General features: G+C 57.5%; 6 protein-coding genes across 6 annotated transcripts; 5 read left to right on the forward strand and 1 right to left on the reverse strand.

Annotated features, from left to right (window-relative positions):
• Nucleotides 1–251: 251 nt before the first annotated feature.
• LTHEOB_11908 (Mgs207 protein) lies at nucleotides 252–1,550 on the forward strand (the record flags this gene model as incomplete). The annotated part of the gene is made up of 1 exon (XM_035508716.1): nucleotides 252–1,550. The coding sequence occupies one exon, from the start codon at nucleotides 252–254 to the stop codon at nucleotides 1,548–1,550; it is 1,299 nt and encodes a 432-aa protein (XP_035365477.1).
• Nucleotides 1,551–2,328: 778 nt separating this feature from the next.
• Nucleotides 2,329–5,722, forward strand: LTHEOB_11909 (RNA polymerase ii transcription factor; the record flags this gene model as incomplete). Its single annotated transcript, XM_035508717.1, has 4 exons — nucleotides 2,329–2,723; nucleotides 3,325–3,353; nucleotides 3,576–3,776; nucleotides 3,858–5,722. 4 exons carry the CDS (start codon nucleotides 2,329–2,331, stop codon nucleotides 5,720–5,722), a joined length of 2,490 nt encoding a protein of 829 aa, XP_035365478.1.
• Nucleotides 5,723–11,108: 5,386 nt separating this feature from the next.
• Nucleotides 11,109–11,759, reverse strand: LTHEOB_11910 (uncharacterized protein; the record flags this gene model as incomplete). Its single annotated transcript, XM_035508719.1, has 3 exons — nucleotides 11,109–11,137; nucleotides 11,202–11,592; nucleotides 11,652–11,759. 3 exons carry the CDS (start codon nucleotides 11,757–11,759, stop codon nucleotides 11,109–11,111), a joined length of 528 nt encoding a protein of 175 aa, XP_035365479.1.
• A 3,309-nt stretch (nucleotides 11,760–15,068) lies between these two features.
• LTHEOB_11911 (alcohol dehydrogenase) lies at nucleotides 15,069–17,122 on the forward strand (the record flags this gene model as incomplete). Its single annotated transcript, XM_035508720.1, has 6 exons — nucleotides 15,069–15,363; nucleotides 15,429–15,914; nucleotides 16,025–16,613; nucleotides 16,680–16,755; nucleotides 16,894–17,034; nucleotides 17,078–17,122. 6 exons carry the CDS (start codon nucleotides 15,069–15,071, stop codon nucleotides 17,120–17,122), a joined length of 1,632 nt encoding a protein of 543 aa, XP_035365480.1.
• Nucleotides 17,123–22,392: 5,270 nt separating this feature from the next.
• LTHEOB_11912 (2-oxoglutarate dehydrogenase) lies at nucleotides 22,393–25,642 on the forward strand (the record flags this gene model as incomplete). The annotated part of the gene is made up of 3 exons (XM_035508721.1): nucleotides 22,393–22,575; nucleotides 22,631–24,678; nucleotides 24,727–25,642. The coding sequence occupies 3 exons, from the start codon at nucleotides 22,393–22,395 to the stop codon at nucleotides 25,640–25,642; spliced, it is 3,147 nt and encodes a 1,048-aa protein (XP_035365481.1).
• A 453-nt stretch (nucleotides 25,643–26,095) lies between these two features.
• LTHEOB_11913 (uncharacterized protein) lies at nucleotides 26,096–27,934 on the forward strand (the record flags this gene model as incomplete). Its single annotated transcript, XM_035508722.1, has 1 exon — nucleotides 26,096–27,934. One exon carries the CDS (start codon nucleotides 26,096–26,098, stop codon nucleotides 27,932–27,934), a length of 1,839 nt encoding a protein of 612 aa, XP_035365482.1.
• Nucleotides 27,935–27,954: the final 20 nt, after the last annotated feature.

Here is a 27,954-nt window from a genome sequence, read left to right on the forward strand (position 1 = left end):
TTCTTCGCGCTAGCCATCGGCTGCAGTGCCCCTCCATAGTTGCAACTCTTGGGCGGCGGCTGTGCAGCTCAAGAAGCCCGCACGTCCAATCACCAGAATCCTCCGTTATGCGCTGCTGCCTGCTGATCCTCCTGCCAACTTATATCAGTATTCATACCCCCGCATTATTAGTCCTTGGCTCCAGATAATGCAGCTTAGCCTTACACCTACGTTTGCCGATCCAGTTCTCTCTTTCTTGCCTGACATGAACCATGGCTCGCTTTGGGAGAAAGGCGACGCGGAACAAGGAGAAAGAGCCGGTTACAATATCGGAGGATTCTGGACCCTCAAAGGCTGCACACGTCTCTCGCACTGCATCGGACCAAGTTTCCATCTATCACATCTACCACAAGGGTGAATTCCACCATTACCTTACCCCGAAGCGTGACGAGTACAAAGACAAAGTGTGGCCCAGCTGTTCCGAAACGAAGGCGTACCAGCAAGAGAAGCGTGAAAAGAAAAAGCAGGAAAGGCTACGTCCGCCTGACGATAAGGACCCTGAGACAGACGCGCCAGGATTCTTCGTCCACAAGCCTCGTCTTTGGTTTGGCCATCCGCCACGAACCCTTCGCCACGGCCAGTCAAAACACGGCACCCCGATTTGTCTCATCCATAACTCGGGGTTCTGGCGGAGGTGGCGAATTCAGTTCTGTGATGGACTGGATGAGCCGGGCGTCGTGGACCCCAGAGGCGTTGTCGGCGCTGAGAGTGGCTACGCGAGCAAGCAAGACTCTATCCGGCAAGGTGGACATAAGCCTAATGGCTTTGTGCAGGGCTATCCGGTGAAAAAGTGGAGGTTTTGGGGCGATACGGGGAAAAGGTACCACCAAGACGTCAACAGGCGAAGACGAGAGGACGAAAACTCGTCTTTGGGTCAAGGAAAACCACTGGAAGTTTCGACCGCAATCGACCTTGTTTGGCATTCGCCGTTCTCGCCGCGTACCCGTAGATACAACTTTCGCTACGGAGACCTGGACTTCTGCTGGAAAGGCACCGGAACCGTTGAGCATCCAGGATTTTGTGGGGCATTTACCCGCTTCAACCACTTGAAGCTCGTGGTCCACGTTCCTGCTGGTGAAGCCCTTGACACGGAGCCAGCTGCTGGAGTCGGCCACACTATGGGAATGGACCAAGGGACGGATGGGTTCGGCAGTTACCAGAAAACCTTCCCTCAAACAAGAGAGATTTCCCTAGCCACATATACATCTTCACCAGCACCTAGAAAGTCCGGGGTCCTCGAAGTTCGCGACAGCGAATTCCTTTGGCTTTTGGATTCATGCTTTCCGAAGGAGCGTACAGATGTTGAAACTCGGAAGGGACTTGGAGATGATATCGCGGGAACCAGTCTTGGAGGTGAGCTGCCGGGCCTAGCACAGTTGGCAGAATCACAGCTATATCAGTGCATTATTGCCACGGCAATGTGCATGGTTATAGCAGAACATCAGAAGAGAGAAGTGGTACGGCTAGTTCTTGAACTTGCCGCTGGTGAAGCCGGGAATGCTGGTGGTTAGAATGGGCTGGTGCCTGCCAAAAGATCTGATCAGCTATCGCAACAAACTTCTATCAGCCCGTTACGTAGGTAGCTGAAACTATCGTCCGGACAAAGATGTATATTTTCAATTCTACATTTACGTCCGGATGGTAGCTTCAGCTACCTACGTAATATGCGGGTGGTCATTTCTCCGCTGCGCTTTCCTCTTTGGTGCGGCGTTCCTGTCAAAACCCGGTTTGCTTCGGAACTTCCAAGCCCAAATTCCACTTGTTTGCAGCATGACAGCCGGCAGCGCAAACAACTTGCTGTCTTTGTCCGTGCTCTAGTTTTCTTCGGAGGACGCGCCACTGGACATCGCGGACTCATTTCCCCAACCTCCAGCATCACCCATCCGCTAGCCTACCACTCTTGGACCGCTGTCACCTCCACCAACTTCAACCACGGCTGTTCCACCTGAATTCATGTCGCTGATCCCATCGTCCTCTGGAAATACCAGCACGAACGACTCATCCAGCCCTGAACGTCGCAGGCGCCACGGTCTTGTGAAGGTACCTCCAATGGATACTCCAGTTCGGAACGGGGGGCTCCGCCTGTTCGGCAGACGGGACCACGGGTCTTCGAGCGGAACCTCAAGAGAAGTTCTGGCTAAGCTCGACTCGCTATCCGCATACTCTACCCTGAAACTTCTGGCATCGAAATCAACCCTATCAACTCTCGAACCCGGAAACATCCTTTCTTCGATATCGGCCTCCATCGAGATGGAAGATCTCGCGTCGACTTCTCCAGCACTACACAAAATGCTCTCCTCGCTGTTGAAGAACTCGCCGGCCTGCCAGGATCCTGTTCCATTCATGCGCTTGCCACCCGAGATACGTGTGATGATATATGAACGCACGTGGACTGTAGTCGACTGCCCTTGGATCATGACCGTGCGAGCGGGTCGACGTGGAAATGGGAACAGGCATGCTACCAGCATCGAGTACTGGCTGGGACCTTCTCCAGAGCGTCAAGTCCAGTACCCAAAGGTCATCATGTCGATGGATCCTCGCATCAAGAACGAATTCGTGCACGAGCTCTGTGCCAAGTTTCCTGTCCAGATGTACGCCAGTGGCCTCTTTACTGAGCGTATCCCCGGTCTCAGCATTCATGAACCGTCTGTCTTCCTCAACCACCTTCAAGATTTCCAGATTCGGTATTTTCCACGCTTTCTAAATGATCCCGGAAGTATCAACAATGCGTTAAGCAATAGGATTATCTTCCGCGCGGACCTTACCAGGCTTGTCGGCCTCTCTTTGCACTTCCCGTCCTTGAAGAGAATGGTTGTACACATACCACTGGACTATGCGGCGCTTTTCTCTCGAGGAATTAATGCGACATATATATTGAAGACATTGGACGCGGCTATCAATGAGGAAACTAAGTCCGAGTCCGAGTCTGAGTCTGACGAGTCGTGCTGGCATTTCTGCACCTGCACGAACAACATAACCATCATGGGATGGCACACTGGCGAAGTCTCAGACCCTCTCGAACACAGCGACTTATATAGGATCTGCACGGCTCTAAGCATGAAGCCTCATGATGCTGCAAGTTGCACATCCGTTAGGTGTCAATGCACTGTGTTGATGGCCGGGCCGCGTCGATCCCTCACAAGAGCCCGCGCTGTCGGTATGCGCCTCTTTCATCATGCTTTACAGTGGGTCGAGATATATCTGGAAGAGATCATCACACTTGCAATCATCACCGCTGCTTTCCTGATCTGGTTGTACCGTGAGAGTCTGACGACACTCTTTCAGGGAGCTTCATGACGATATTTACACAACAGGTATGGGTGCTTTGTAAAAATGGTTAGTGATGGGGCTCCTAGTAAACAAGTAGCAAATGAAGAAGTACAAATTTCTTTGCAATGCATGATGGGTTTAACCAGCGAATTATGGTCGAAAGCGGCCAGGACTTTTGACAGGCGCACCAGCCACTTATGACGCGGGTAATATCAGCCTTAGACCGCAGATCATCGGCAACGCGTCCGCCTGAATCGAGGTCGCAGCATCGGAGACAAAGCAACCGCAGGCCCGCCGCGCGGACTTGCACCCTCTCCACCCAAACAGCATGTCCCGCGTGTCCGCCTCGTACAAGAAGCAGGATGGCGTTCTCTCCGTGTCCCAGGACAACCGGACCGTCCTCTGGACGCCCGCCGCACCCCCGGGCGCCCCGCCGTCGCTGACCATCGCCGTGTCCGACATCACCAGTGCGTCTTGCCCTTGACAAAGTGCTGCCGGCGGCGGCGGCGGACGCGCTGTTTTGGTTGCGTACTGATCTTGGCATGCAGACCTGCAGCAGACGCCGGCCACGAGCGCCAAAGTCTCCATCAAGATCGTCGCCACCGAATCATATGTCTTCGCCTTCACCTCTCCGACTGCGCGCGATGACCAGGTCGCCATTACCAACACTCTTCGCACCGCCATCGAAGCCGCCAAGGCGCGCAGCGCGGCGGCCTCCAATGCCCCCACGCCCGCCCCTGCGCCCGACAACACCGGCCAGCCGTCGGCCATGGCGATAGCGAAGGCCGTGTCGGGCCAGACGCCGGCGCCAGCCACCAGCGCGAGCGGCGCAGAAAGAGGAGACGACGACGGCATGTACACGGACGAGCGGCTGCTGGGGGACGTGGAGCTGCAGCGGTCGCTGCTGAGCAAGGACCTGGGGACGCAGAAGCGCTTCTACGAGGCGCTCAAGGGCAAGCCCGAGTCGATCTCACACTCGCAGTTCTCGAAGCAGTTCTGGTCGACTCGTGTGCACCTGCTGCGGGCGCACGCCGTGCAGCTGAGCCAGCAGCACGGCCCGGTCAACGCGCTGTCGGCCATCAAGCTTAAGATCCGCGACGACGGCACGCCGCAGACGACGCTGACGCGTGGCCAGATCCAGACCATCTTCAACCAGCACCCACTGGTGCGTAAGGCGTACAACGACTTGGTGCCACCCATGGGCGAGGTCGAGTTCTTCGCGGCCTTCTTCGCTAGTAGGCTGTACAAGAGGCTGAAGGGAGAAAAGATCACGGAGATGGACCCGACGAATCCCAAGTTTGACAAGTATCTTAATGATACCGAGGAGAATGAGAAAGCGAAGGCATTGAGCGTGGAGCAATTTCCTCATTTCTTGGATATTGAGGGCAACGAGTCGAATCACAGTCAGCGCAAGGGCAACGCACCAGACATGACCATGCGGCCAAGTGGGCATGATAAGGTCCCAATTCTGAGGAGTTTGAACCGAGTCAGTGGGCACATGATGGCAGACGTCACGCCGGCAGACGTGGATCCCCATGCACCCGCAGGCGTAGATGAGTCGACTTGGGAGCAATTACGGTTGAAAGATTTGCAGCGGAGTGACGAAGACAACCGCGTCATGCTCAAGATCAAGGATCAAAGGCAATTCTTCGCCCGTGACAACAAGTCATCTGCGGAAGCGCAGTTCTACGCAAAGCAAGTGCCGTCGGATGTCCTCAAGACGCTTCGCCGTGAACTCGATGGCGGAAGCCTACAGGTCGGCGGCAACGGCGTCAACCTCCAAAGCGTCATCAACGTAGATGACAACAGTGACAGCGACGAGGACGCCAAGAAGCCGGCTCCCGAGCGCGTTGGGACAAAGGCTGCGCGCGGCGCGGCGACGACGCAGATCCTCTCGGCCATCAAGCAGCGCCGCGCGCAGAACAACGACTACTCGACGCCGCTGGGCACGTTTGCGGTCGTCGAGTTCGGCAAGACGGGGTACGGGCTCAGCGAAAGCTCCATCAACGCGCTGACGCTCACGCACAACACGACGGTCGAGTTCCTGCACTACTTCTGGGCCGTGTACGGCAGCGGCGATGCGGACCGCGCGGGCGAGCTGGGGACGCTGGTCGAGACGCTGGAGAGGTCAATCGAGCGGGTGAAGGCGGTGGCGGAGGAGGCGGAGAAGGAGCGCCAGCAGATGATGGCAGACGCGAAGAAGCGCATCGAGCAGCAGGCGGCGCGCACGGGTCGCCGCGCGCGGTTCGACGAGCGCGCGTTCAAGGGCGGCCGGGCGGCCGTCGAGAGCGTCATGCGCCCCACGGTCGAGGCCGTCAAGAAGGCCGTCAACACGTACAGGGAGGAGCTTAAGAAGCAGATGGCGCTGGCACAGCAGGCGGCTGCCGCGAGCGGTGCGACGGCGGCGTCGTAGACGATTGCGTGAGAATTTGGGACGGTTTCTGGGATTTGCTGCTGCAGCCAGCCGCGCCTCGACGGGAGTACCCGTGTTTCGAGCGCAAGAGATGGCTTGGGAAATCACCTGTTTGCGAGTTTTCTTCTTTTCCTCGTGCTCGCACCTGCGGGAGTGGCGCTTGCGAAATGGGAAGGTGACAAAAGGTCCTGCATGGTGGTCCTCTTTTTTTTTTTTTCATATTAACTACCGTCGAGAGGAGAGAAAAAAAACACTTTGTGATGGGTGGCCGAATGGATGCATGAACGGGGTTTCTTTCATGGAGGGGCTTTTTCCTCAATTTCCCCTCCCCTCTCCTTTGCATAGCGTAGGCGTTAGGTCTCCCATCATACTTTTTGGTTCAACTCATCGTAAGACCGTATGCCGAAAAGAAAATTACAGACACAGAGGGGAACTGTTGGTTTTATTTCTTTTTTCACTTTTGGTTGGCTCATCGAATGGTGTAAGTGTGGTAGCATGCGCGAAAGGCGCTTAATATCATCCGAAGAAGATCGATTGGTTTTGAATTTGTAATCACCATAAGGCTCGCAGTCAAGCTTTTGTTCTTCTCTAATATTGCCTGGCGGCGCTTCCCGCCATAACAGGGTACAGGTAGGATGGCTGTCGGTTGTGCAACGTCTGACGACCGAAGGACTCTTGCCCTCACGCTGCCACAGAAATTCGAAGGCCTTGACACTTCGTTGAGCCGTGCATATGGGTGAACATGTTTACTTTTGTTTGGGCGTCAAACAGTTCCAGACCATGAATGGGGTGAGATGAGCGGGCGCGGTTGCCTTTGAAAAGTAGCTGACCTAGCGTGAGGGCTTGAGGGAAAGTAGAATGGCTTACTTAATACCGGACACTTGGTCTTCGTTCAATTGGCTTACGGTTATACTACCCTCTACCTTATCTAGTAAAGATTTGCGAACCATACAGAATCTGTATTTCCTAAAATGGTAGTCATATACTTAATAGTAATGTTAAGTTATAAGAATAGAGGCGCATTTTCTTTGAAAATCCATTACCCTTGTAAACCAAAGACACTTCAGTTGGGCAAGATCTCGCTGTGTAGAAAGGGAAGAACGGCGGGATGGATCGTGATGTGGGACGAGCCATTAAAGTCGCCATGTTGGCCAGGGACATGGGGATGGTCTAACAAGTTGACTGCTTACACACGGGCTAGTACAAATTAGGATAAATACTTGCGAGAATACCCCATATACCGGCTTACCTTATCATATCAGAATAGGTAGCTGGGACGATATAAAGGTTCCTAACTGTTCATTTGGTCTATTAGAGTCAAATTGTCTCTTCCATTACTTGGCGATTTCAACAGAGATCTCGACTTGTTACTATCCTTTAGCTACACCGTGCCTATTTGGCTTTCCTAAACGTAGTTTATGGACCTCCTTCGTGAAAAACACACCTCTTATTTGAACTTGGGTAGCTAAACGGCCTGAACACTCGACTCTCTAGACAAGTGGTGCAGCCGTAAAGACCAATAGAAGGGTGAAAGAGTAAGGGGAAAGCAAGAGGTGTGCTCCAATGAGGCATTTGTGGGTGGCTGCTGTTCCAATATTCAGTTTTTTCTTGGCTTGAAAAGTCGTTTTGGCCTCATCAAGTTCTATTGGGTCTGGATAAAGATAATTCGCTATCGTCCTTTGCATATGATCAGGTGACTCTAGTGTTCTTCTAGGGCCACCGGGATCGGGCCGTAATTCGGAGGAAAACCTGATACTGTTGAGAGGATGCGAAACTTGATTGCTGTAAGAAGGACCTGAGAGAACGAATCTTTCGTATCGAGAAGTGATTGGGCAGTCGACATGAAATATTATGAGGAAAGTCGAAAAATCAGAGCAAATTGTCGACTAGGAAGTGTGCTAGGCCGTTATCAAACACAAGGTACTGCAAGTTTAAGCAAAACCAGTGAAGCAGCAGCATCGTATTAATTCATAGATGGGCGGCATTGGCTAAAAGATCTGGTCGCACCGTTTAGCTGATGCTTGCACGACAAAACAATTTGAAGACACTCAAAGCACCTGCAGAGACCCCTGCAACAAGGGAGTCAACGAGAGAGTGGTGACGCCGTTGAGCTAGGAGGAGAGATCGTTCCTGGTAAGAAGGATTCCAGCGACCCACATAATGCAATCAAGTCAGAGCAAGGTGGGACCATACATACAGCCAGCAATGGGTCACGCGGGCCATGATATCCTATCTTGAGTCATAGCGGCTAATAGAAATGAGCATATGCGGCCGGGAAAAGATGAAATTGCTACTGGGTATGGGTCCTAGGAATGTCAACGGAAAGCCATGGCAAGGGCGGGGGCTTGGGATGTTACAGAGTCTGACTCGGGTTTCGCTGTTCTTGCGCCCTCCTAAACCTATTTCTCTGGGCGCCTGACCAGATTACGACCATAGAGGCATTGGACGCCGTGTCATGAAGCGCGTGCGTAGGATTGCTTGGCGACGAGTTGAAAGCCTTTCTTGGGAGATCTTGGCCTGTAGGCTCCCCAATAGGTACAAGTGGCGTAGCATGTGTCCTGTGCTGCTTCGCTTACGAGATCTGGCGTCGCTCGCTAAGCGTCGATTGCTGTCTTCATTACGGTCGGTGGTAGTTACAGCAGGTTTTCCTAATCCAATGGGGGCATAACATGCGATCTACATTGCGATCAGCATAAGGAAAAACTGACAGGCATCAGTCGAATGTTTTAAGAGTTGCGAGGCTCATCCTTGCGCGAACGGATGGGTACGGATGCTGGGCGAAACAACGACGACGGTCACAGGGGGCGGTGAGATAGATCCGTGGGCAAGGTGGTACGGGGTTGATTTCGATCCCCAATGGTGGATAAAGTATGATGCGTGTCCCACGAGCGAGGCACAGTAAACGATGATGACCCCACCGACTCTGCGAGGTACTGAGTCGCCAGATGCACGGTGCAACCCATTCCCTGCCCATCATGTCGTACGGCATGCAGCCCCAGAGGACACTACCAACCACAGATCTCACAAAGTGGTGCGATCTAACTGCTTTCAGTCGTACTTGGATACATTCCATTTTTGGAAACTTGAGCCATGGTTGACATCCGTCCCACAAGGGTAAACATTCAGCAGCGCATGTTGGAGAAGATCCACGATGGATGTGCGCAGTCGGCCGTGGACGCCAGACGACATGTGCGCTGTATATTACACGAGGGGGTCGATAAGTGGGCTCAGGCCTGCACAAGTGGCTCGATATAATGCCTTTTTCAGGGCGGAACGAGGGCTCGGAAGCACGGAAAGGGCAATGCTGCGTCATCGAGAGCAGGGACACAGGCTTCTTGGTGCGTCGTCTCGCTTAGGCATCCGCGATGTCGTTGTTTTGTTGTTGTCAAGTCAGCAATCGGCGATGTGCCGCCACGTCGGCCCGTCGCAAGACTTGCTGGGTTAGGCTCGACCTGTGAGGATCTGCCCTCACGCAGTCCGAGTGACCTGTTTGGAGGTGGCACGCGATGGTGATCAAGCAGCGGCTGTCAGGGTCCAGAAGACGGCGGTGGAGACAACGGTTTCGGTAAGTTCGGCGTTGAGTAGGAAAAAGAAATATCAAGCAGATACCCCACACCCCCTGCGTGGGTAGCCCGCGCTAGCTTTGGGACAGACGCCGTGAGTGCGGTCGTCTGCCGTCACTGTTCGATACTGACGCCAGCAACGGGGTGCGCGGCAGCCATGACGTGCGCTCTGGACGACGAGCCGGGCCAGCTGGACGCCTCGCCCAACGGCGGCTGCACGTCTGAGGTCATCAACCGGGCCCTGAACGTGCAATAAACCCTGCGGATCTCGGATTGGCCGCCATGTGCTGGGAGCTGGCGTCGGAAGTGCTGGAGGCGGCCCGGGGGCCGCAGCTTCGGGTCGCTTCTCAGGCGATTGTCATGACGCAGCGGGAGCGGTCTGCCTCAGCCTTGATTCCATGCTACTCCAAGCGTGAGAGAAGGCGTAGAGCTGCGTCGCGTCCTTGTCGGCGGGCCCTGGCCTCGGCCAACGGAGAGTGGTGAAGCGGCCGGATCGGACTTAGGGAGCATGGTTGGGCCGCCAGTGGCTGCGGGCAGGATGCAGGCAGGCGCAACGGCTGGGGCGAAGGCGGACATGGGCGAGCCAAATGCCAGGCTGCGCGTGGCACCCCTGCCGCGTTCTGACCTGCATTGCTTCTGTACGACGCCTGGCTGGGGTGCTAAGCTTGGCATGCCTGGTGACGCCGGCGGCAGCGCTGTCGAGGCTGCAGAGGTGAAGTGAACGGGAGACGCATGGCTGGATGAGCGCATCGTGCGTTGGGATGGCCGAGTGTGCGCGCGAAGAGGCGGCGAGGGCAGGCGCGGCGTCCAAGTGAGGCAGGCGCGGCGGGTCTGGCAGCTGATGGGCTCCGAAGAGCGCCGGCTCCAGCAGTGTGCACGTCACGAGAGCTGCCGTGGCCGCGAGGAGCACAGCGGACCTGCAGGCTGCCCGGCCGGTGCAGCGTTTGGGCACGCGTGCCTGCCTCGCCGCGACACAGCTGGGTTGTCGCCCGTCACTGACCACTATCCCGGCCTCACATCTCACAAGCCACCGGGCACCGACGTCAGAAGCCCGCCATCGCCTCCAGTCTGAGTGTTGAGTGTCCGTGGCACAGCCAGGCTGCCCACCAACCTCTCGACCTCTCCTCTCCCACGCTCAACCGAACCCTTCACCCGCTCCCGCCAGGCGCGCCAGGCGCAGCCGCCCCGGACCAGAGCACCGCGAGCGCCCTTGCGTCGTCATGGCACTGCGGGCCCTGGCGCGCCGAAGTTGATTTAAGCTCGGTGCCGGGCCCTCAGTCCCCTACTCTGAGTTCAGCCACGGTGGATCGCCGCCAGGCCCGTCCGCCTGAGCCCGCCGGCCCGAGTCCGCCTCCGAGCGATGCAGCTCTCGCCATCTGCTGCTTTGCTTCAATCCCAAACATCCGACCCAGGCGCTGCTTCGTTCCGTGTTAGACCAGCCCCCGCCGCCCGCGCCAGCGCCCACCGGAGCATTCCCTCGCCCGCGGCGCCGTCTCCCCTGCCAAAGACAGCCGCCAGCCGCGCCCTTCCGGTGGCCGTGGCCCAGTGATGCATGCAGGAGCACGGGATTCGAGCGAGACGAAGATGGCCATGCATTCGTATGAGCTCCTACGCGCCATGAAAATTCGCCTTGCCGTAGAGATTGTGCCCGACGAGAGTAAGAGAACGACCGCAAGGAGACAAAAGAGAAATAGAAACAGGAAAAGGAAAGTCCTGGAACGCGTGCGCTGCACGCTCATCCCCCGCCGCCACAGCAACCCCCGCCAAGCCACCTGCCCTGCCCCCGCCCTGCCCCAGGCACGTCGCATCCCAGCCCGCAGGCCTCACAGATCTCGGACGGGGTCATACATCTCTGCTTCATGCGTTAGCTGCGTTGCTTGTTCCGGGCGCCGGGCGAAACGCGATCATGTACCCACCCGTTGAGCCCCCGCCGTTGTTGCCGTCCGGAGATCCGCCCTGGGATGGAACTGCAGCACCTGGGCCGTCAGTCTCGCTGGCAGTCACGCTGGACGATGCGCCACTACCTCGGTGCCGATTTCTGTTGTCACGGTATCGGAAGACGTGCCACAGCAGCCAGCGGATGATCCAGTTGTCTTCGTTGCGCCCGTCCATGTAGTGGCCCTGCTGGTAATACGGCCGCGTCCGCGCGCTCGCCGCGTGGTACACGTTCAGCACCTCGCGGTGCATTGCTGTCTCCGTTATCTGGTTCGACGAGTATGGCGGCTGCACCGTGGGGTCGGAGCGGCATTGCGGCACCAGATTCGATGGGTCCTGGCTCGTACGCCTCCGTCCCTCGGCCGCCTCTTCCTGCACGTCTGATGAGTAAGGCTCCCGCCTCGCCAGGAACCCGTCCGTGCGTTGCGCACCTTCATCAGCTCGTAGAGCTCCTTGTGGGCCGGATTGTCCTCCGACAGACCCAACCTCTGGAAGAAGTCTGCTTTCGTCCTGCTGGGTGCGAGCCTGGCCAAGGCCATGTTGCGGTACGGTCTGCTGGGCGGAGCGCTGCTGCTGCCAGGCCCCGGTGTGCCGAGAGGGTGTGGTTAGATGGTGGTCTGCTGTACCTCCTGGCGAACGTGCAGATGCGAAGGCACTCGCTCGTCTCACGCTTCAACTTGGGCGTGCCACCCTGCGCTTAAAAACATCCGCCGGGCAGCAACGGGGCAGCCGCAGCCATATTGGTCAAGCACGCATATGCAGATCCGCAGATCGTGACCATGCAGTATCTACCACTCCCGATGGCCAACGACCATCATGGCCACTGGGATGACATCCAGCTGATCCAAAGACATGGATGCATCGGCGCCCAAGCTACACATCGAGCAGGCTACCAACCGCGCGGTCCGTGCCGCCCCTCCAAGGTGGCCTGATAGGGTTCCATGACCAAGAGAGCTCCAGGTGTGACGCTCACTAGACGAAGCATTGGTGGCTTGCCCAAGATACATCGCCCCTGGGTTACGTCTCCGTGGATGGGCCATTGCGGGCACGCGAGATTCAGTACCCCACCCAGGAAACAAGCTACCAGTGCCCCGGGACCCTGTGGCTTTCACTGGTGTGTCCACGTAAAGCCCATGCCCCTTGCCCGCAGCTGCCCTTGTCATCATGCTTTTCAGGATCTTCAAGGTTCGCCGGGGAGCGAATGAGCGGCGGCCATCTTGGGACAGCCGCGCTGAGCCAGCTCGCGCCCACCGGTGCGCTGGCGGAAGGCCCTCCTGCAGATCAGATCGTCCCGGCAAGCGGGTGGCTGCTCCAGGATCGGTGTTCCCCTCAGTTCCACTTCTGACACCGCAATCAGAGAAGTGTGCTTTGGTCCTGAGCATGGCTTCCGGGCACAGACCAGGTGGAGACACGCCGAACGGCTGTGTTGCCACGCACACGAGACTATTGGGGGGTGTCAAATATGTTAACTGCGCATACAAAACAAAGTGTGCTCACCTTTCCAGGGGCTGGATCAGCCCAGAAACCAATCTTGGAAATGGGGGGGCAAAATTCGCCGATCGTCTTCGTTTCCCCGATAGCGCGGTGTGCGCTGTAATCCGCAATGCAGGTTTCCTTGGCCGCGCTGCTTTCTTCACATGGAGCTGCGGGGATTGGAGGAGGCCTCCATGTCAGAATCGTCGATGGGCGAGGCTTTCTCAGGGCCATCTCGGCTCTAAGCGGGCAGCCCGACGGGCAGAGGAAGAGACAGCAGCAACGGGCGACGAATCACCGGCGCTACGACGCCACCCTGGACCACGGCTCTTCTGGAACCCTGCGTAGAAAGTGGCTTGTCGCGCCACAGTCGACGAGCACGGAAACAGGCGCAGCTCACAAACGCACCTGGTAATCTCGGGATCATCCGCGCACCTCGGGCGCCAAATTGCGTGCCAGGAAGCCTGCCTGAAAGGGGATTGATACAAGCGCAGCCAAGAACGTGGGCCTGTTCCTTTTCACTCGTCAACGGCCAACGCACTGTGTTTCACTTCCCTCCTGCATAAAGCTGACGGCTTCCCCCAGCCGTATCTCATCTCGCTACGCCCGGGGGTCGATAGAGATCTGGGCCCGATTCCACAGCCCCGGACCCGCCCAAAGCGATGCGCCCAACATACTCGCATCCACCGTAGCTTCGACTGCAGCCCGCACAGTGTGGCTTCCACGTGGAGATTGCGGCCGTACGTCTCCGCATATTCGCACGAGATCAATGACGTCTACATCACGCAGGTGGTAAAGAAGGCACCCGTGCCGGCTGGACCACGCAGCTGCTCCACAACATGCGACTGCCACGGGAGGTTGTTGTGATCCCTGCGGCTGTCTCCTGCCATCCGCGGCTGAGCTAGTCTTCTCACCAGCGCTGACGGTGGGCCGTTATGCGCAAGTCATCGCTCTGATCCATGTGCGGCCGTCAGTTGCGAGTAAAGATCGGCGGTCGTACCCCGTCGAAGGCGCGGCTTCGCCGGTGCCAACAACCCAGAGATCTACCGTCGGCTGTGTTGTTTCCTCAATGCAGCTCGGAACCAGACTTCTGTAGCACGGCCTCCCAGCAGCCGCGCCACTCCGCCGTCAGAGCTCCGGGTGCGGCGCCAGCGCACGTGGAAGGCACAGAGTCCGATACACGGACTATCGCCCCTACAGGCTCCAGATCGCACTTCGGAGAGCGGCACTGCCCCAGGCGCAGAGTCCCGGCCTGAAAATGCGGTGCAACGCGGACGTCGCCTCCACAGGTTTCAGGAAATCGCTTCTTCAAAGCACAGCGGGCGGAAGTGGCTACTGGGCCTGCCATGGGCCCTCGTGGGGGAGCTCGTGGACGGACGAGGATGGCTGCAGGCACACGTCTTGGTGGCGGGCAGTGGCCTGATCGCTCGCGCCCGCAAGGCACCCATGCGTAGAGGCTTGTCTGCGGTTGCAAGCTTCTCGAGGTCCGCAAGTGCAGACAGGTCGCTTGTGGGCGATCACATCTTCGGCTACGGACGTCGGGCCATGATTCGCGCAGAAGCAACGGGCCAGCTGCAAGGCTCACCGCTCGGACCGCCATGCATGGGGGAGATCTAAGATCGCGGCAGACGGCAAACGATGCGCGGCCCCGGCTTCAGGCTGCGGGCTTCGCGGGTACGGGCCGCGGGACGATAGCCCCTCCACTGCTGCTTCAGCTCACCATCTCAACCACGGCCGGCGCTGCTCTACGGGGAATCTGGTCGTTCGATGCTCTTACGACGGCGTCCCTCCGGCACACAATGGCTGCGCCCGCTCCACGTGTGATAAGGCAGGAACCAGATTCTGTCACGCGCTGCGCCTGCCGTCCTGAAGTGACGCGACACGGCCACAGCTCCCCGACGAGCCCTCCGGCCGTTAGGCGAGCATGTGGCGTTCCTGAATGCCAGCGGGCAGTGCTTTTTCCCCCAGTCGCATTCGCGTTGTAGCCCTCGATTGCAGGCGGTCAGAGAGGGCGCACCTGCTTGGAGCTGAAGCCATTAACGCTGTGCATCTCCAACGAGGCCCGGAGCGCCCGGCAGGCGTGCATCCCAAGTCGTTCGGGCAGGACGGAGGGCAGCTGCTGCGCTTGGCCGCTGGCGCCTTCCGCCCCTGGCTGACGCCGCCATATGCGCGTGTCTCGCAGCGGAACAATCATGCTGTGGCAGCAGCAATGCAGTAAGCCAGGCAGCCCTACCGCCGGCAGCAGTCGCTTTGGGCGCTGCTAGACCTCTTCAACGCCCGAACGAGCCAGTAACTTAATTCACCGCCTCTTTTTTTTTTCTTTGCTCCCCGCGTCCGGCAAGCCTGATTCAGAAGATTTCAAATCGCGCATCATCATGGCAGTATCCACCATCTCGAGCACACCTCCGCTATTCGATCGCAGCAACACTTTCCTAGACTCATTCGTCCCTAGCAATCGCGAACCCCGCCAGCCAGCTCCCAAGCGGCAATTGTTCCCGCAGCTAGACTCGTCCGAGGCCACGCCCAGCGAAAATGGGTCTGTCTACGATGCAAAACATGTCTGCTCGGAAGATGAGGCGGATGAGCCCCCAAAGAAGAGACCTCGAAGCAGGAGGCGGTCGCATTCCCGCTCCCTGTCCGGACAGGAATGGCCGCCCTCTGGCATTGCGAGTGAGTCAAGCTTTGTCTAGACCTTGGAGGAGGAATGGACAGCACTGACCGAAGGCTTGTTTCAGACGGGCCCGGCGTAGCAGTCCGATTCATCAACAGACCGGACGCAACGCCGTTGACCACCATCATCGAGCAAAAGTCGATTGCAACGCTCCGCTCTGCTGTAAACGGCATTGCCGCGACACGCGTCAACCGCTGGGCGGAAGCCCCGGAACAAAAGCAATCAGGCGGAGGCCACGCGGGCAGGCGTCAGGCGGCTCTCACCATTGATGAAGCAACGCTTCGAGAACTGCACGAGATCATCGATAGCCAAAGGCCACCGGACCAAAGGGTCTCCTCAGGATCAGGCACAGGCTACGTCAATGACGTCGAGCATCCCGCACGTCCAATTTCGCCGCCGCAGTCGCCGCCCGTTCGGGCTCAGACGCCGTGCGGCCTGCCCCGCTGGCCGGGAGATTTGCCAACTTCGTTTGGAGCTCCGCACCGCAGGGTCTCACGCGTGAGGAGTTTTGGATATGCTCTTCGCCATTTCTTCCGCGGCCCTCGGGGAGGTGAGTTTGCGCGTGCGTGGGGGAAGTACGTATGGTCCGACCGATGTCGTACCAACGTGGCGTGCACATGTTTGACACTTGAAGCATGGGCTAATCCTCTCATTTATCAGAGCTTGGAGGACGAGACCCCGGCAATCAGACCGCAATGCGCGGGGTGCATGAAGTGCAGCAGTGGCGGCAATGGCCCCACGCCAACCAGGCCGACCGCGCTGCCGGGCTCGCATTCTGGGCGCCCCCGAGCAGTGGACACGGGTCGAGCAATCCTCCGGGCTGGCATATCTTCGAGCCCGACGTGCATGAGCCGGTGACTGAGATAGACGCTCCCGACAGCCCGGCACCGGAAACACCGTCGCGATTCCACGCACGGAATGGGACACGAGGCCAGGACTCTACACAACACGGACCGCGGCAGCTACAGGATCGACAAGGACCGATGCAGGCATCCATGCCAGGATCCGCGCCGCCAAACGTTGCACAACCCGTGCGCGGTCAGGCCTCCAAGCGCCCCTTGACCCCGACTAGGCGTCGGCAGGAGCGTCTCCCCGCTGAGGACCCCGGTCGAACCGAATCTCCAGATTCGGTTTACTCAACGCCCACACAGACCAGCAGGCACTCTAGTCATCCGTTGATACCTGCGCCCCTGTTCACGAGCCCGCCTCATTCTCGCCGTCGTCTCGACCCGCGCATTCCCGTTTCCCCGTATGACCGACTTGCCGATGTGTTGAGTACAGGCCAGCCAACATCACGAGATACGCCATCTCGCAGCCACAAAGAACGCAGCAGAGATGACATCGACGTGTGTTACACTGCCGATGACATTCCCGTTTACCGCCCAGACGCTGTGAGTCTGAGAAGCCTGGACAACAAGCACGCCGGTGCCCACCGCATAGTTTCAGTTGCGTCAAGCACTCTTGCTTCCACATGTCCTACTCCTGCTGCAGCTTCGTCCGTGACCCAAACGAGTACTCCTGCTACGCAGTGCACCAGTTTCGGCGGGTCATCTGCTTCCACCATCGTCTCCGCTTCGCCTCTCATTCTCAAACCCGAGTCTCAACCCCAAACAAAGCAATCCCCCTCCGACTCTGCTCTGGACCCCTCGCCTCCCTCGATGAGTCTTACGGTAATTCGTTCTGCAGCACTCCCGATCCTTCTACCTCTCGCAGCTGCAGAAGGAATCGTCCGCCCTCGTCTCATTGCTCGCCCTGTGACTCCTCCCCCAGACGCCGAAATGAGGCCCACCCTTGGCACGCACAGAGCCACTCGTCGCTCTTCTGGCGCTTCGATCAACGCCTCTACCCGTGCATTACGGGGCAGCAGCGCGGAGGCTCACTCCAGATACAGCGGCAGCAGTAGCGAAAGCTTTCACACGCCCTCGCAGACGCCCCGAACAAGCCCAGCATGCAGTTCATCAGCGCTTGGCTCCGCTGCCCTAACTCCCCTAAGCTTAGATCAGGTTCTTGCGGCAAATTCTGCGCCGCATGCACCCGTGCCGCGCGGAGCGCAGATGGAGAGTGAACGCAAAGAGCGGGGCAGCGGAAGCAGCGGCAGCATCAATGAGGAGAAGGGCGTCGGTGAGCAGCTTGGGTGGCTGCTGCGGGTGTGTTTCTGCCAACCTGTTGGTGGAGTCGAGGACTGGGAGAGTGGTGGGGACAATGCACGTCGTCATCGTTGCGTGCAACGTCGAGTGAGGCAAGGCTCAGAGGTGAGGCGACAACAACACCGGGCGGCTTAGGGAACATAGCGCCTCACTGGTGCCTCCCCATACCGTGCATGTTTCTGTTTCTCATATGCAGAATGCATATTCACTTCCTTGGCTGGGATGGATGTTTGAGCCAGCATCTGTATGGCTCTGGCTTCCCTGTGGGCCCGATATTCCTTGTGGTGGGTACTTTTTTTCTTTGCCCTTCGTCTTCTTCCTGCCCTAATAAACAGTGTAAGTATACTCAAACTCTTTCCCAGGGTGAGTGCCCGGGCATTTGGGCATTGAACTTTCTTCCTTCTTCTCCTTTTCCTTGGACACGGAGTGTGCTCCGCTTCTGCCGCGTGCCATTATCTCTTCTTCTCCACTGCTGCGCCGCGCCCCACATCAGCTGTCGGTCTTACCTGCGTAATTTCCATGCATGTTCCAGGCTTTTTTGCCTGAACGCCCAGATGCGACCGAATGCATGTACTCGTCTACTTGCCTAATCGGGTATTCCCCAATATTGCGGCCCCCACTTTCTAAGTCGCATTCCTGACCAAGCTGGGCCATGAAGATGAGGATCCGCACTGCATGTGTGTACATGCGCAGGAAACCCAGATAAGTAGGTATAGGAGAAGACCAGTGGCGATGAACCTTGTCTTTCCGTGTTGAGGCTTGTATAAGATTTGTCAAAGCCAATATTTCTCCAAGGGTCAGCCAGCAACAACATCACTTCTGTAAGCGAAATTCTCTTTTTCTCAGTGGAATCAGAATGGATTTCTTTTCTGGATACTGTATTGGTATGCAAGAAAGGCGCACCAGTCACGCCGCAAGTGAGCAGTAGCTGAAGGACAGCACGTAGGTTATATTGATATCCTATTTGTCATGATGAACGAGATCTGACTAATGTTCACTTTTATGCTTGTGCCTAATTGCAGGATGCGGGGGCCTTGTAAAACGCGACTCTCTGTGTCGCGGTTCATTCTTTGGTTCGACCCAGGCAACAAGACGGGAGATCAACCGGGCCGACGCGCGGACTCCCGTCGTCGTGTAGCACTCATTGACTACCTGGCGCACATCAATGCCGAACGGTTACACGCATATCGGCCCCGTTTCGTTCTCCCCTCGAAGGAGCAGTTGGCGAGTTGCGAATTGCCGGGCATTGTAAAGCGGTTATTTTTATTCGACTCCACGTTCACTTGCGCTGTCTTTCTGGCCCCCCTTTCTCACATATTGCCAAGGTAAGTTTAAAGGTACGCGTAAACCTACAGGAAAGGTCCATTGGGGTGACATGTAATGTCGGGGTTCCCACCCTATTAGCAGACGGCTGATTTGCTTTTCTAATCTCCTTATCTCCGTTGCTGAACATGGTCGGCAATAGAGATTTTCGGTCCAAATGGAGAATTTGTTGCTTCCCTTCCTTGCTCTTTATCTGCCTGACTTATCGTTTCATTTCCGGGGCTCTAATACCTCACTTATAGCCCTACCACCGCGTCCTAGTCGAGAAACGTTTTTTCTTTTTCTTGTGCGCTCGCACTGCAGGGCCCTTTCTGGCAGAAAGTGGTATACCGGGTGTCGTTGTTGCCTTGGTTTCATGCGAGGCGCATCCTTACGTTACAACGAGTCACTATCACCTTGGGGTTTCTCGGAGCCGTGCTGCTGAGAACACAGTATGCAAGATGGCACCATCGCATTGCCTCCTTTTGGAAAGATGGGGGCTGAATAGGTAGGGCTTTTCTCCTCGCTCTACCTCCGCCGTTCCGGGCCACAGAAAAAGAAAGCAAGAGGGAAAAAAAAAAGGCGGCAAAAGCAATGAAAGGCTGGGGTACGAATGTGCGAGGTTAGGAAAATAATCAGCTGTTTTTCCATCCCACTATCACATTTCGCGTCTTGGCCCCTTCTTTCGCTACAGCACTTGAGCGCATGCATGCATGTCGCCTTCTCGGCTCGCTTCTCCCGGTTTGAGGTGGCCAGAGGGAGGAAAAAGAAACGATGGTTATCAGGAATCGCGAACGAACGACTATCATCTCTATTGGGACAAGGCAGTTGGGGCGGATCGATGATTCCGATACGGAGAGAAAGCGAAGGAGGTTTCTTTTTTTAGGGATAAGAGGGAAAAAAGAAAAGAGAAATAGAGACAGGAAACGCCGGTGATCCGGGTGAAATTTTTCCCCCTCATGGCTTGAGGGAGAAAAACTTGTTGCGCAGCGGTTTGTGTAACGTTGTGCTCCCTCCGGATTCGCGCGGATGCGGGTCGGTGGTCGTCGATCTTCCTTTTGCGTCCGAGGGCGACGATGATTGTCCTTAGTGTGTGGGGCGGCGGAGCTGAACTCTGAGGCTGAGCTGCGGGGCTGATGAAGCGCGATGAGGACAGAGGCTGGCTGGACGACGGGTGAGATGGGGAAAAGATTAGAGCTTACCATTCCACAAAAGGGGGGTTCGTTGTTGGCTTCCATGGAAAGAGCAGGGCGTGCTTGTCTTACTATGCGGGGATGATTGCCGGACGTGCTGGCTGATCTGATGGCTCAGCATCGCGGGGATTTCTATGGTGAACGAAGTAAGTTGTGAGTGGTGATTCGAGCTGGTCTCAGGACGTGGTCACTCGTGCTAACGACTCGACGAAACTTTTCAGGAATCCTCCTCGAAATCGTCCACCAGCGAGCTCGAAGTCACGCCTGAGTAGTCGGTGAGGCAGATGGTCTCGAGCTGCAGCTTTGTTATCTGATGTAGCCTTTGAATCGGATCCGACTGTCCGACGTGTACGCGGATTTTGCTGTGGTCTCCAAACCTTGCTACGAAAGTAATAGCTGAGGAAGACGCTACCATCATCAGGCGAAAGTAAGCAAGGCCGGAATTCCAAAGCGCAGTTCATCGCTCAAAGATCTAGGAGCTTCATTCCCGGCTCCTCAGCACACATCCTTGGATACCTCCGTCCTTCGTTGGGATGGACGTCTCCCTCGTGTCCGGACGTATCCGTAGCCGCGGAATCATCCCGCCGGCAACCAAGCCGAGATACCCGCAGCACTCAAGGGAACATCCAGCAGGGCGTTTTTGATGAGTCAAACAATACAAAGATTATCCGGTTGGGTGGATAGCGTGTGAGATTTTGTTGTCTGGATAAGTGAAGTGCCGTTGTTTGAAGGCAGCTTGTTTGTTTTGGGAAGCTGCTCGGCCTCCTGTTTACGGCGCCGAGGAGCGTTATGCCGAAGGATGCTGGGCGGCGGGTAGCGTCGGAATGGCTGCAAATGCAAGTAGGCGACTTCGGAGGATAATTATTGTCGGAATTGATTTGATGGAAGGTAATGTAGAGCCTGTCATGCAGTCTGAATCAAGTTGAGGGCTGTGGTAATGCCAAAGGTCGCGGTTTTCAGCCATTGAGGCCAATTCAAAAGCTACATCGCACAATTACTCAGTAATACAGCATAGGAATAGCAACAACAAATAGAATCATCTACGCGTTTAGCGAGCATCAGATGCTTATACAACGTAAAAATGGTCAGATAGGTGTATTAGTGCAAACATCAACCAAATATAGAAAGCCCACTTAGACCATTCATTTGGATGGGTCGTAGCTTCAGTGTATCTTTTCGTAGATGATGTAAATTCGCGCTTACTATCCCTGCGAGCATCACGGTTACTTGGTATTGATATACTTGGCAGCAGCCTTTCCACCCAGGGATGACTGCGACTAAGAGCTTCCTTGACCATAGTGTGGTTGTTAGGCAGAGGGCTGACAGACAAAAGGTTGACACCTTCGTGGGAAGATAGCTGATAGCTGTTATGTGGTTATCCAGGGTCAACCCGGACTAAGACGATACAGGAAGAGTTCAACGACGCATTACGTTTGCAGAGGTAGATGAGAGGCAGATCAGCCGTGTCACAACAGCAGGCCGTCTTTGTAGGTTTGCAGTGTCTCAGGACTTAGAAACGCATCGAAAGTCGATTGCACACGAATCTGGTGTTTCTCCTGTACGAGCGACGTCATCGGTTCGAAAATTTATGCACGTTTTTGCGGGGTGCCGTGGCGGTCTTGGCGTGGCTTGCGGGAGACGTTTTTTGCTCGCAGGGCTTCAGATTGCACTCGGCCGAGGGAGCATCGTGTTTGTTGTTGGGATAGGGAGTGGCCGGAAGCAGCGTCGGCGTGGCAATAGCCGACGCCGCGACGACAACACAGCTGGTCGGGCGGCAGAATTGCTTGACCGGCATCTGGGCGTTTAGTCACAGGGACCAAATCGGGGTGCTGTCACGGAAGGATCGGTGGGGAGTGACAGCAGGGTGGCATGCGGAACAATGGAGCTACGGTATGATGTAGCTGGTTGAGTCTGGGGAACACCTGTGACATAGCCGAGGCCCAGCGCCAGGCCTGGGCCTGGTCATGACGGACTTGACTCGGACAAAGCTTCACCTCCTTTTGCGCGCATGCAGCGCACGGGGAGAGGTTGAGGGGGCGCATGGCTCAGAAGCTGCGACGGCGCGGCGTGCCAGGTCAGCGGGAATGCTTCAGGTGCAGTATGGGCGCGCGGTCAGCAGCTGCGGCTGCGGCATTTAGAAGCGGCGGCGGCCAATGGTGGCGGCTGCTGACTTTTTCGCGGCCGCGCTAAGCCCTGATCGGGCCGGATAATCCATCCCCCAGCCTGCCGTGTGCCCTTCCGCGTCGGGCGTGTGAACGTAATGCTTGGCCTTGAATCTGCGCCCAGCTCTCACCAACTCCGCCTCCTCCCTCTCTCCTCTCCCTACATCTGGCTTCACGCCGCCCCGTTTGGATGAATTGTTAATTCTCGCGTCGGCACCTCCACCATGCTGCGCACCACCATCCGCCAATGCAGCTCGCGCCTGCCCGCCGGCAGCTTCGCTGCGCGGACGAGCTTTTCCACCCAGAGCGGCGCGCTCGCATCAAAACGCAGGGCGCTTGCCATCGCCGCCCAGCGCGTGCAGAAGAGGCACTATGCCGTCTCCGCTGAGGACACTAGCAAGGGCGTCGTGAGTTTCCCCATCCGCAACCTCCGAAGTGAACCCTAACAAGGAGCTCTCCCAGGATCCCTCCGACTCCTTCCTCCAGGGCAACACTGCCAACTATGTCGACGAGATGTACGTGCAGTGGAAGCGTGACCCCGACAGCGTCCACGTCTCGTGGCAGGTCTACTTCAAGAACATGGAGAGCGGCGAGATGCCTGTCTCCCAGGCCTTCCAGCCCCCGCCTACCATTGTCCCCTCCCCGGTTGGCGGCGTGCCTGCCTTCGCCACCCCCGGCCTCGGCATGTCCATGGGCCAGGGCTCCGACGTCATGAACCACTTGAAGGTCCAGCTCCTCGTGCGCGCTTACCAGGCTCGTGGCCACCACAAGGCCAAGATCGACCCGCTTGGCATCCGCGGCGAGGCCGCTCAGTTCGGATACAGCAAGCCCAAGGAGCTTGAATTGGAGCACTACAACTTCACCGAGAAGGATCTGGACCAGGAGTTCACCCTGGGCCCCGGTATTCTGCCCCGCTTCAAGACCGAGGGCCGTGAGAAGATGTCCCTCCGTGAGATCATTGCCACCTGCGAGAGGCTCTACTGCGGCTCGTATGGTGTCGAGTACATCCACATTCCCGACAGGGAGCAGTGCGATTGGCTGCGCCAGCGTATCGAGGTCCCCCAGCCCTACAAGTACTCGGTCGACGAGAAGCGCAGGATCTTGGACCGTCTGATCTGGGGTACTAGCTTCGAGTCTTTCCTGGCCACCAAGTACCCCAACGACAAGCGTTTCGGTCTGGAGGGTGGTGAGAGTTTGATTCCTGGTATGAAGGCTCTGATCGACCGCAGTGTCGACTATGGCGTTAAGGACATCGTGATTGGCATGCCTCACCGTGGTCGTCTCAACGTGCTCAGCAACGTCGTGCGTAAGCCCAACGAGTCCATTTTCTCTGAGTTCGCCGGTACCGCCGATCCCTCGGACGAGGGTTCCGGTGACGTAAAGTACCACTTGGGTATGAACTTCGAGCGTCCCACTCCTTCCGGCAAGCGTGTGCAGCTCTCGCTTGTTGCCAATCCCTCCCACTTGGAAGCCGAGGACCCCGTCGTCCTTGGCAAGACTCGTGCTATCCTGCACTACAACAACGACGAGCACGAGGCCAAGTCTGCCATGGGTGTTCTGCTCCACGGTGACGCTGCTTTCGCGGGCCAGGGTGTTGTGTACGAGACCATGGGCTTCCATGCTCTGCCCAAGTACCACACCGGCGGTACCATTCACATCATCGTCAACAACCAGATTGGTTTCACCACCGATCCTCGCTTCTCTCGCTCTACTCCTTACTGCTCTGATATTGCCAAGGCCATCGATGCCCCCGTCTTCCACGTCAACGGTGACGATGTTGAGGCTTTCAACTTTGTCTGCCAGCTCGCCGCCGACTACCGTGCCACCTTCAAGAAGGATGTCGTTATCGACATGGTTTGCTACCGTAAGCAGGGCCACAACGAGACCGACCAGCCTTTCTTCACCCAGCCCCTGATGTACAAGCGCATCTCGCAGCAGAAGCCAGCTCTCGACAAGTATGTCGACAAGCTTCTCCAGGAGGGCACCTTCACCAAGGACGACGTCAACGAGCACAAGGCTTGGGTCTGGGGTATGCTGGAGGAGAGCTTCTCCCGCAGCAAGGACTACCAGCCCACCGCAAAGGAATGGCTGACTTCTGCCTGGAACGGATTCAAGTCGCCCAAGGAGCTCGCTACTGAGGTCCTGCCCCACCTGCCCACCGCTGTTGAGAAGGACGTTCTGGAGACGGTTGCCGAGAAGATCGGCGGCGCTCCCGAGGGTTTCACCGTTCACCGTAACCTGAAGCGTATCCTGCAGAACCGCACCAAGACCGTCACTGAGGGCAAGAACATCGATATGGCTACGGCTGAGGCGCTCGCTTTCGGCACCCTTTGCCTGGAAGGCCACCATGTCCGCGTTTCTGGTCAGGACGTCGAGCGTGGTACCTTCTCTCAGCGCCACGCCGTCCTTCACGATCAGGAGAACGAGGACACGTACACCCCTCTGGCCAGCCTCAGCCAGGACCAGGGCACTTTCATTATCTCTAACTCCTCGCTGAGCGAGTACGGAGTGTAAGTAATGACCAACTCCCATATCACTATTCAGCTAACATCCTGCAGTCTCGGTTTCGAATACGGCTACTCTCTGTCGTCGCCCAACGCTCTGGTCATGTGGGAGGCTCAGTTCGGTGACTTCGCCAACAACGCTCAGTGTGTGATTGACCAGTTTATTGCTTCTGGCGAGACCAAGTGGCTGCAGCGTAGCGGTCTGGTCATGTCTCTTCCTCACGGTTACGACGGCCAGGGTCCTGAGCACTCTTCAGGCCGCATGGAACGTTACCTCCAGCTCTGCAACGAGGACCCTCGCATTTTCCCCAGCCCCGACAAGCTCGAGCGCCAGCACCAGGACTGCAACATGCAGATCGCCTACCTGACCAAGCCTTCCAACATGTTCCACATTCTCCGTCGCCAGATGAACCGTCAGTTCCGCAAGCCGCTTGTCCTCTTCTTCTCGAAGTCCCTCCTGCGCCACCCCATGGCTCGCTCGAATATTGAAGAGTTCACGGGTGAGTCGCACTTCGAGTGGCTTGTCCCCGACCCGGCCCACGAGACTGGCGAGATCGCGCCCAAGGAGGAGATTGAGCGTGTCATTCTCTGCACTGGTCAGGTCTGGGCTGCGCTTGTGGCTCACCGTGAGGAGCACGGCCTGAAGAACACTGCCATCACGCGCATTGAGCAGCTCCACCCCTTCCCGTGGGCGCAGCTCAAGGAGAACCTCGACTCGTACCCCAACGCCAAGAACATTGTCTGGTGCCAGGAGGAGCCCCTCAACGCGGGTGCTTGGTCGTTCACCCAGCCCCGCATTGAGACTCTGCTCAACGAGACTGAGCACCACAACCGCAGGCACGTCATGTACGCGGGCCGCAACCCAAGCGCCAGTGTGGCGACTGGTCTGAAGGCGGTGCACAAGAAGGAGGAGAAGGACCTGCTGGAGGAGGCTTTTTCGGTTACGCAAGATAAGCTCAAGGGCGAGTAAAAAAGTTCTTTTCGGTCTTGGGTAGAGGCGGACTTTTGAATTGGAGGAGACTAGGGTTGTAGATGAGGGGGGAGGACTAGTGCATTTTCTCTGTACATCAGCATCACGGACGAGCTTAATTTCCTTTGTATTGACGGGGAGGGACCCCCCGGGAGCGTAGACACATGCGGGGATCAGGAGCTCCCGAATTGGATCAATTGCATTTGTAAGGTTAGGTGTTAGTCGGTTTGAAGACGCATAATTCAATCTGCTATCCAATTTTGAGCGGCACGATGGAATCTGGGGTAAGGCTAGGATGTGCGTCCGTGATGGTGGGCCTCAGTTAGCGCCAAGCCACGCGGGGTGGCGTCATCCGCCGTCCCCGAGCTCCCACTGCACATCAATCATCCCCGCCCGTGCTCACCTTTTTTCTCTCCATCTTTATCGGGACGCCATCAATTCATTTCCCCCCGAATGCCTGGGCCAACCATCGCATCGTCCTACATCTGCCCTCGCTGCCTGCGAGCTTCGCAGCGCGCCTTCTCACGCACGCCCACCACTATCTCGCCCGCCGCGGGACCGAAACGTTGGCTCTCTGCGTCGCCACGGCTCCTCCGATCGTCTTCCGCATCCGCACAGGAACAACACCGCGACGGGCACAATGCGTCCACAATAAGCGAGAATCGAAACAACCCCGACAATGGCCATCCGACCGCAAAGAAAGAGGCGGGGGCAAACGAGGAGAAGGAACCGGGCGCCATGTCGCGCCGCCTCGAGTCGCTGACGGAAGAAGGCCTCGTCTCGGGCGGGCGCGCCGCGCAGAAGGCCGCGGTCGAGGACGCCGGCTTCTCCGAGGAGCTGAAGAAGCGGCTGGAGGCGCGCATCGCGGGCGCGAACTTCAACAACGAGTTCGCCCAGTCGCTCGCGCAGGCGGGCTTGCCGGCCGCCGCGGGCAAGGGTACGCGCGACCTGGCCGGCGCGCGGCCCTGGGATGGGACCGAGAGCGTCGAGGACGCGAGCTTGCGGATGCTGGACGATGCGGTCAAGCCGCTGCGCGGCGGCGGGAAGGTGCGGTTGCCGAATGCGGTGAGGCTGCCGAGCAGGATCGATACGGGGTCGAGCGCGGCGAGCGGGAGGGGGGAAAACAGGGGAGTCAGGCTGTCGGAGGCGAGGGAGCGGACGGGGATGTATCACTTGCAGAAGGATGGGGCGGGGATGAGTGAGGAGGAGAGGGAGAAGCTGCGGAGGGAGATGCGCGAGCGGTTCCAGCCGGCGGGTCGCGGCGGGCCGATGAGCATCAGGGCGCTGGAGAGCTTGGCGAACGAGCGGATCGAGGATGCGATTGCGAGGGGCCAGTTCAAGAATATCCCGAGAGGCCAGAAGATGGAGCGCGATTACAACGCGAGCAATCCGTTTTTGGACACGACCGAGTACTTTATGAATAAGATCATCCAGAAGCAGGAGATCGTGCCGCCGTGGATCGAGAAGCAGCAAGAGCTGGTTACGGCCGCGGCGCGGTTCAGGAGCAGGTTGCGGGCGGATTGGAAGAGGCATGCGGCGAGGATGATCGCCAGCACGGGTGGTAGTCTGGAGACTCAGGTTCGGAGGGCGCAAGCATATGCGGAGGCGGAGAAGCTGGTCAATCCGAGGAAGAAGAAGCAGGAGAAAATCACCACGGTGAGTGAGGAGGGGCATTTCAGCCAGATCACGCTGTCTGGCGAATTGAGGGTAGGCCCGGCCACACCGGAGAAGCGTAGCCAGCCGTCAGAAAAGATCACCGTCAAGGCCACTCCTGTAAGCTCTACCGACGGGAGCTCCTCCGCCTCTCCTCTGCCAGATGCGGAGGAGGTGCTCGAAGAATTCATGGTAGGGGACGCTCAACCTGCTACGACAGCCGAAGATACCGCCTCGTCCTCCTCCTCCGCCATCACCCCGGCCCCTTACCCCTTCCGCGACCCGGCCTGGGTGAACGCCGAACGCTCCTTCCTCGAGCTGTCCATCAACTCCCTCAACGCCCTCACGCGCTCCTACAACCTCATGGCGCCCGAGCTGGCCAAGAAGCCGTACTTCTCGCTCGACCGCGAGCTCGCCGCCGCCTTCGCCGACGTCGGGCCCCAGCTGCCCAGCGAGATTCGCGATAGGGCGCTGGAGCCGAAGGCCAAGCCGACCGGGCGTTCGCCGGGACACGGGGCGGCGGGTGTGATGGAGAGGTTTGGGACGAATCAGGAGGTTAATATTTGGGACGAGACGGGCGAGAGGTACGGGTTGAAGGAGATGTGGAGGGATTTGTTCACGAAGAAGAAGGGGGCGTGAGATATCGTCAGGTTTGAAAG

This window comes from Lasiodiplodia theobromae, assembly GCF_012971845.1.
Source record: "Lasiodiplodia theobromae strain AM2As chromosome Unknown scaffold_55, whole genome shotgun sequence".
Taxonomy (NCBI): Eukaryota; Fungi; Ascomycota; class Dothideomycetes; order Botryosphaeriales; family Botryosphaeriaceae; genus Lasiodiplodia; species Lasiodiplodia theobromae.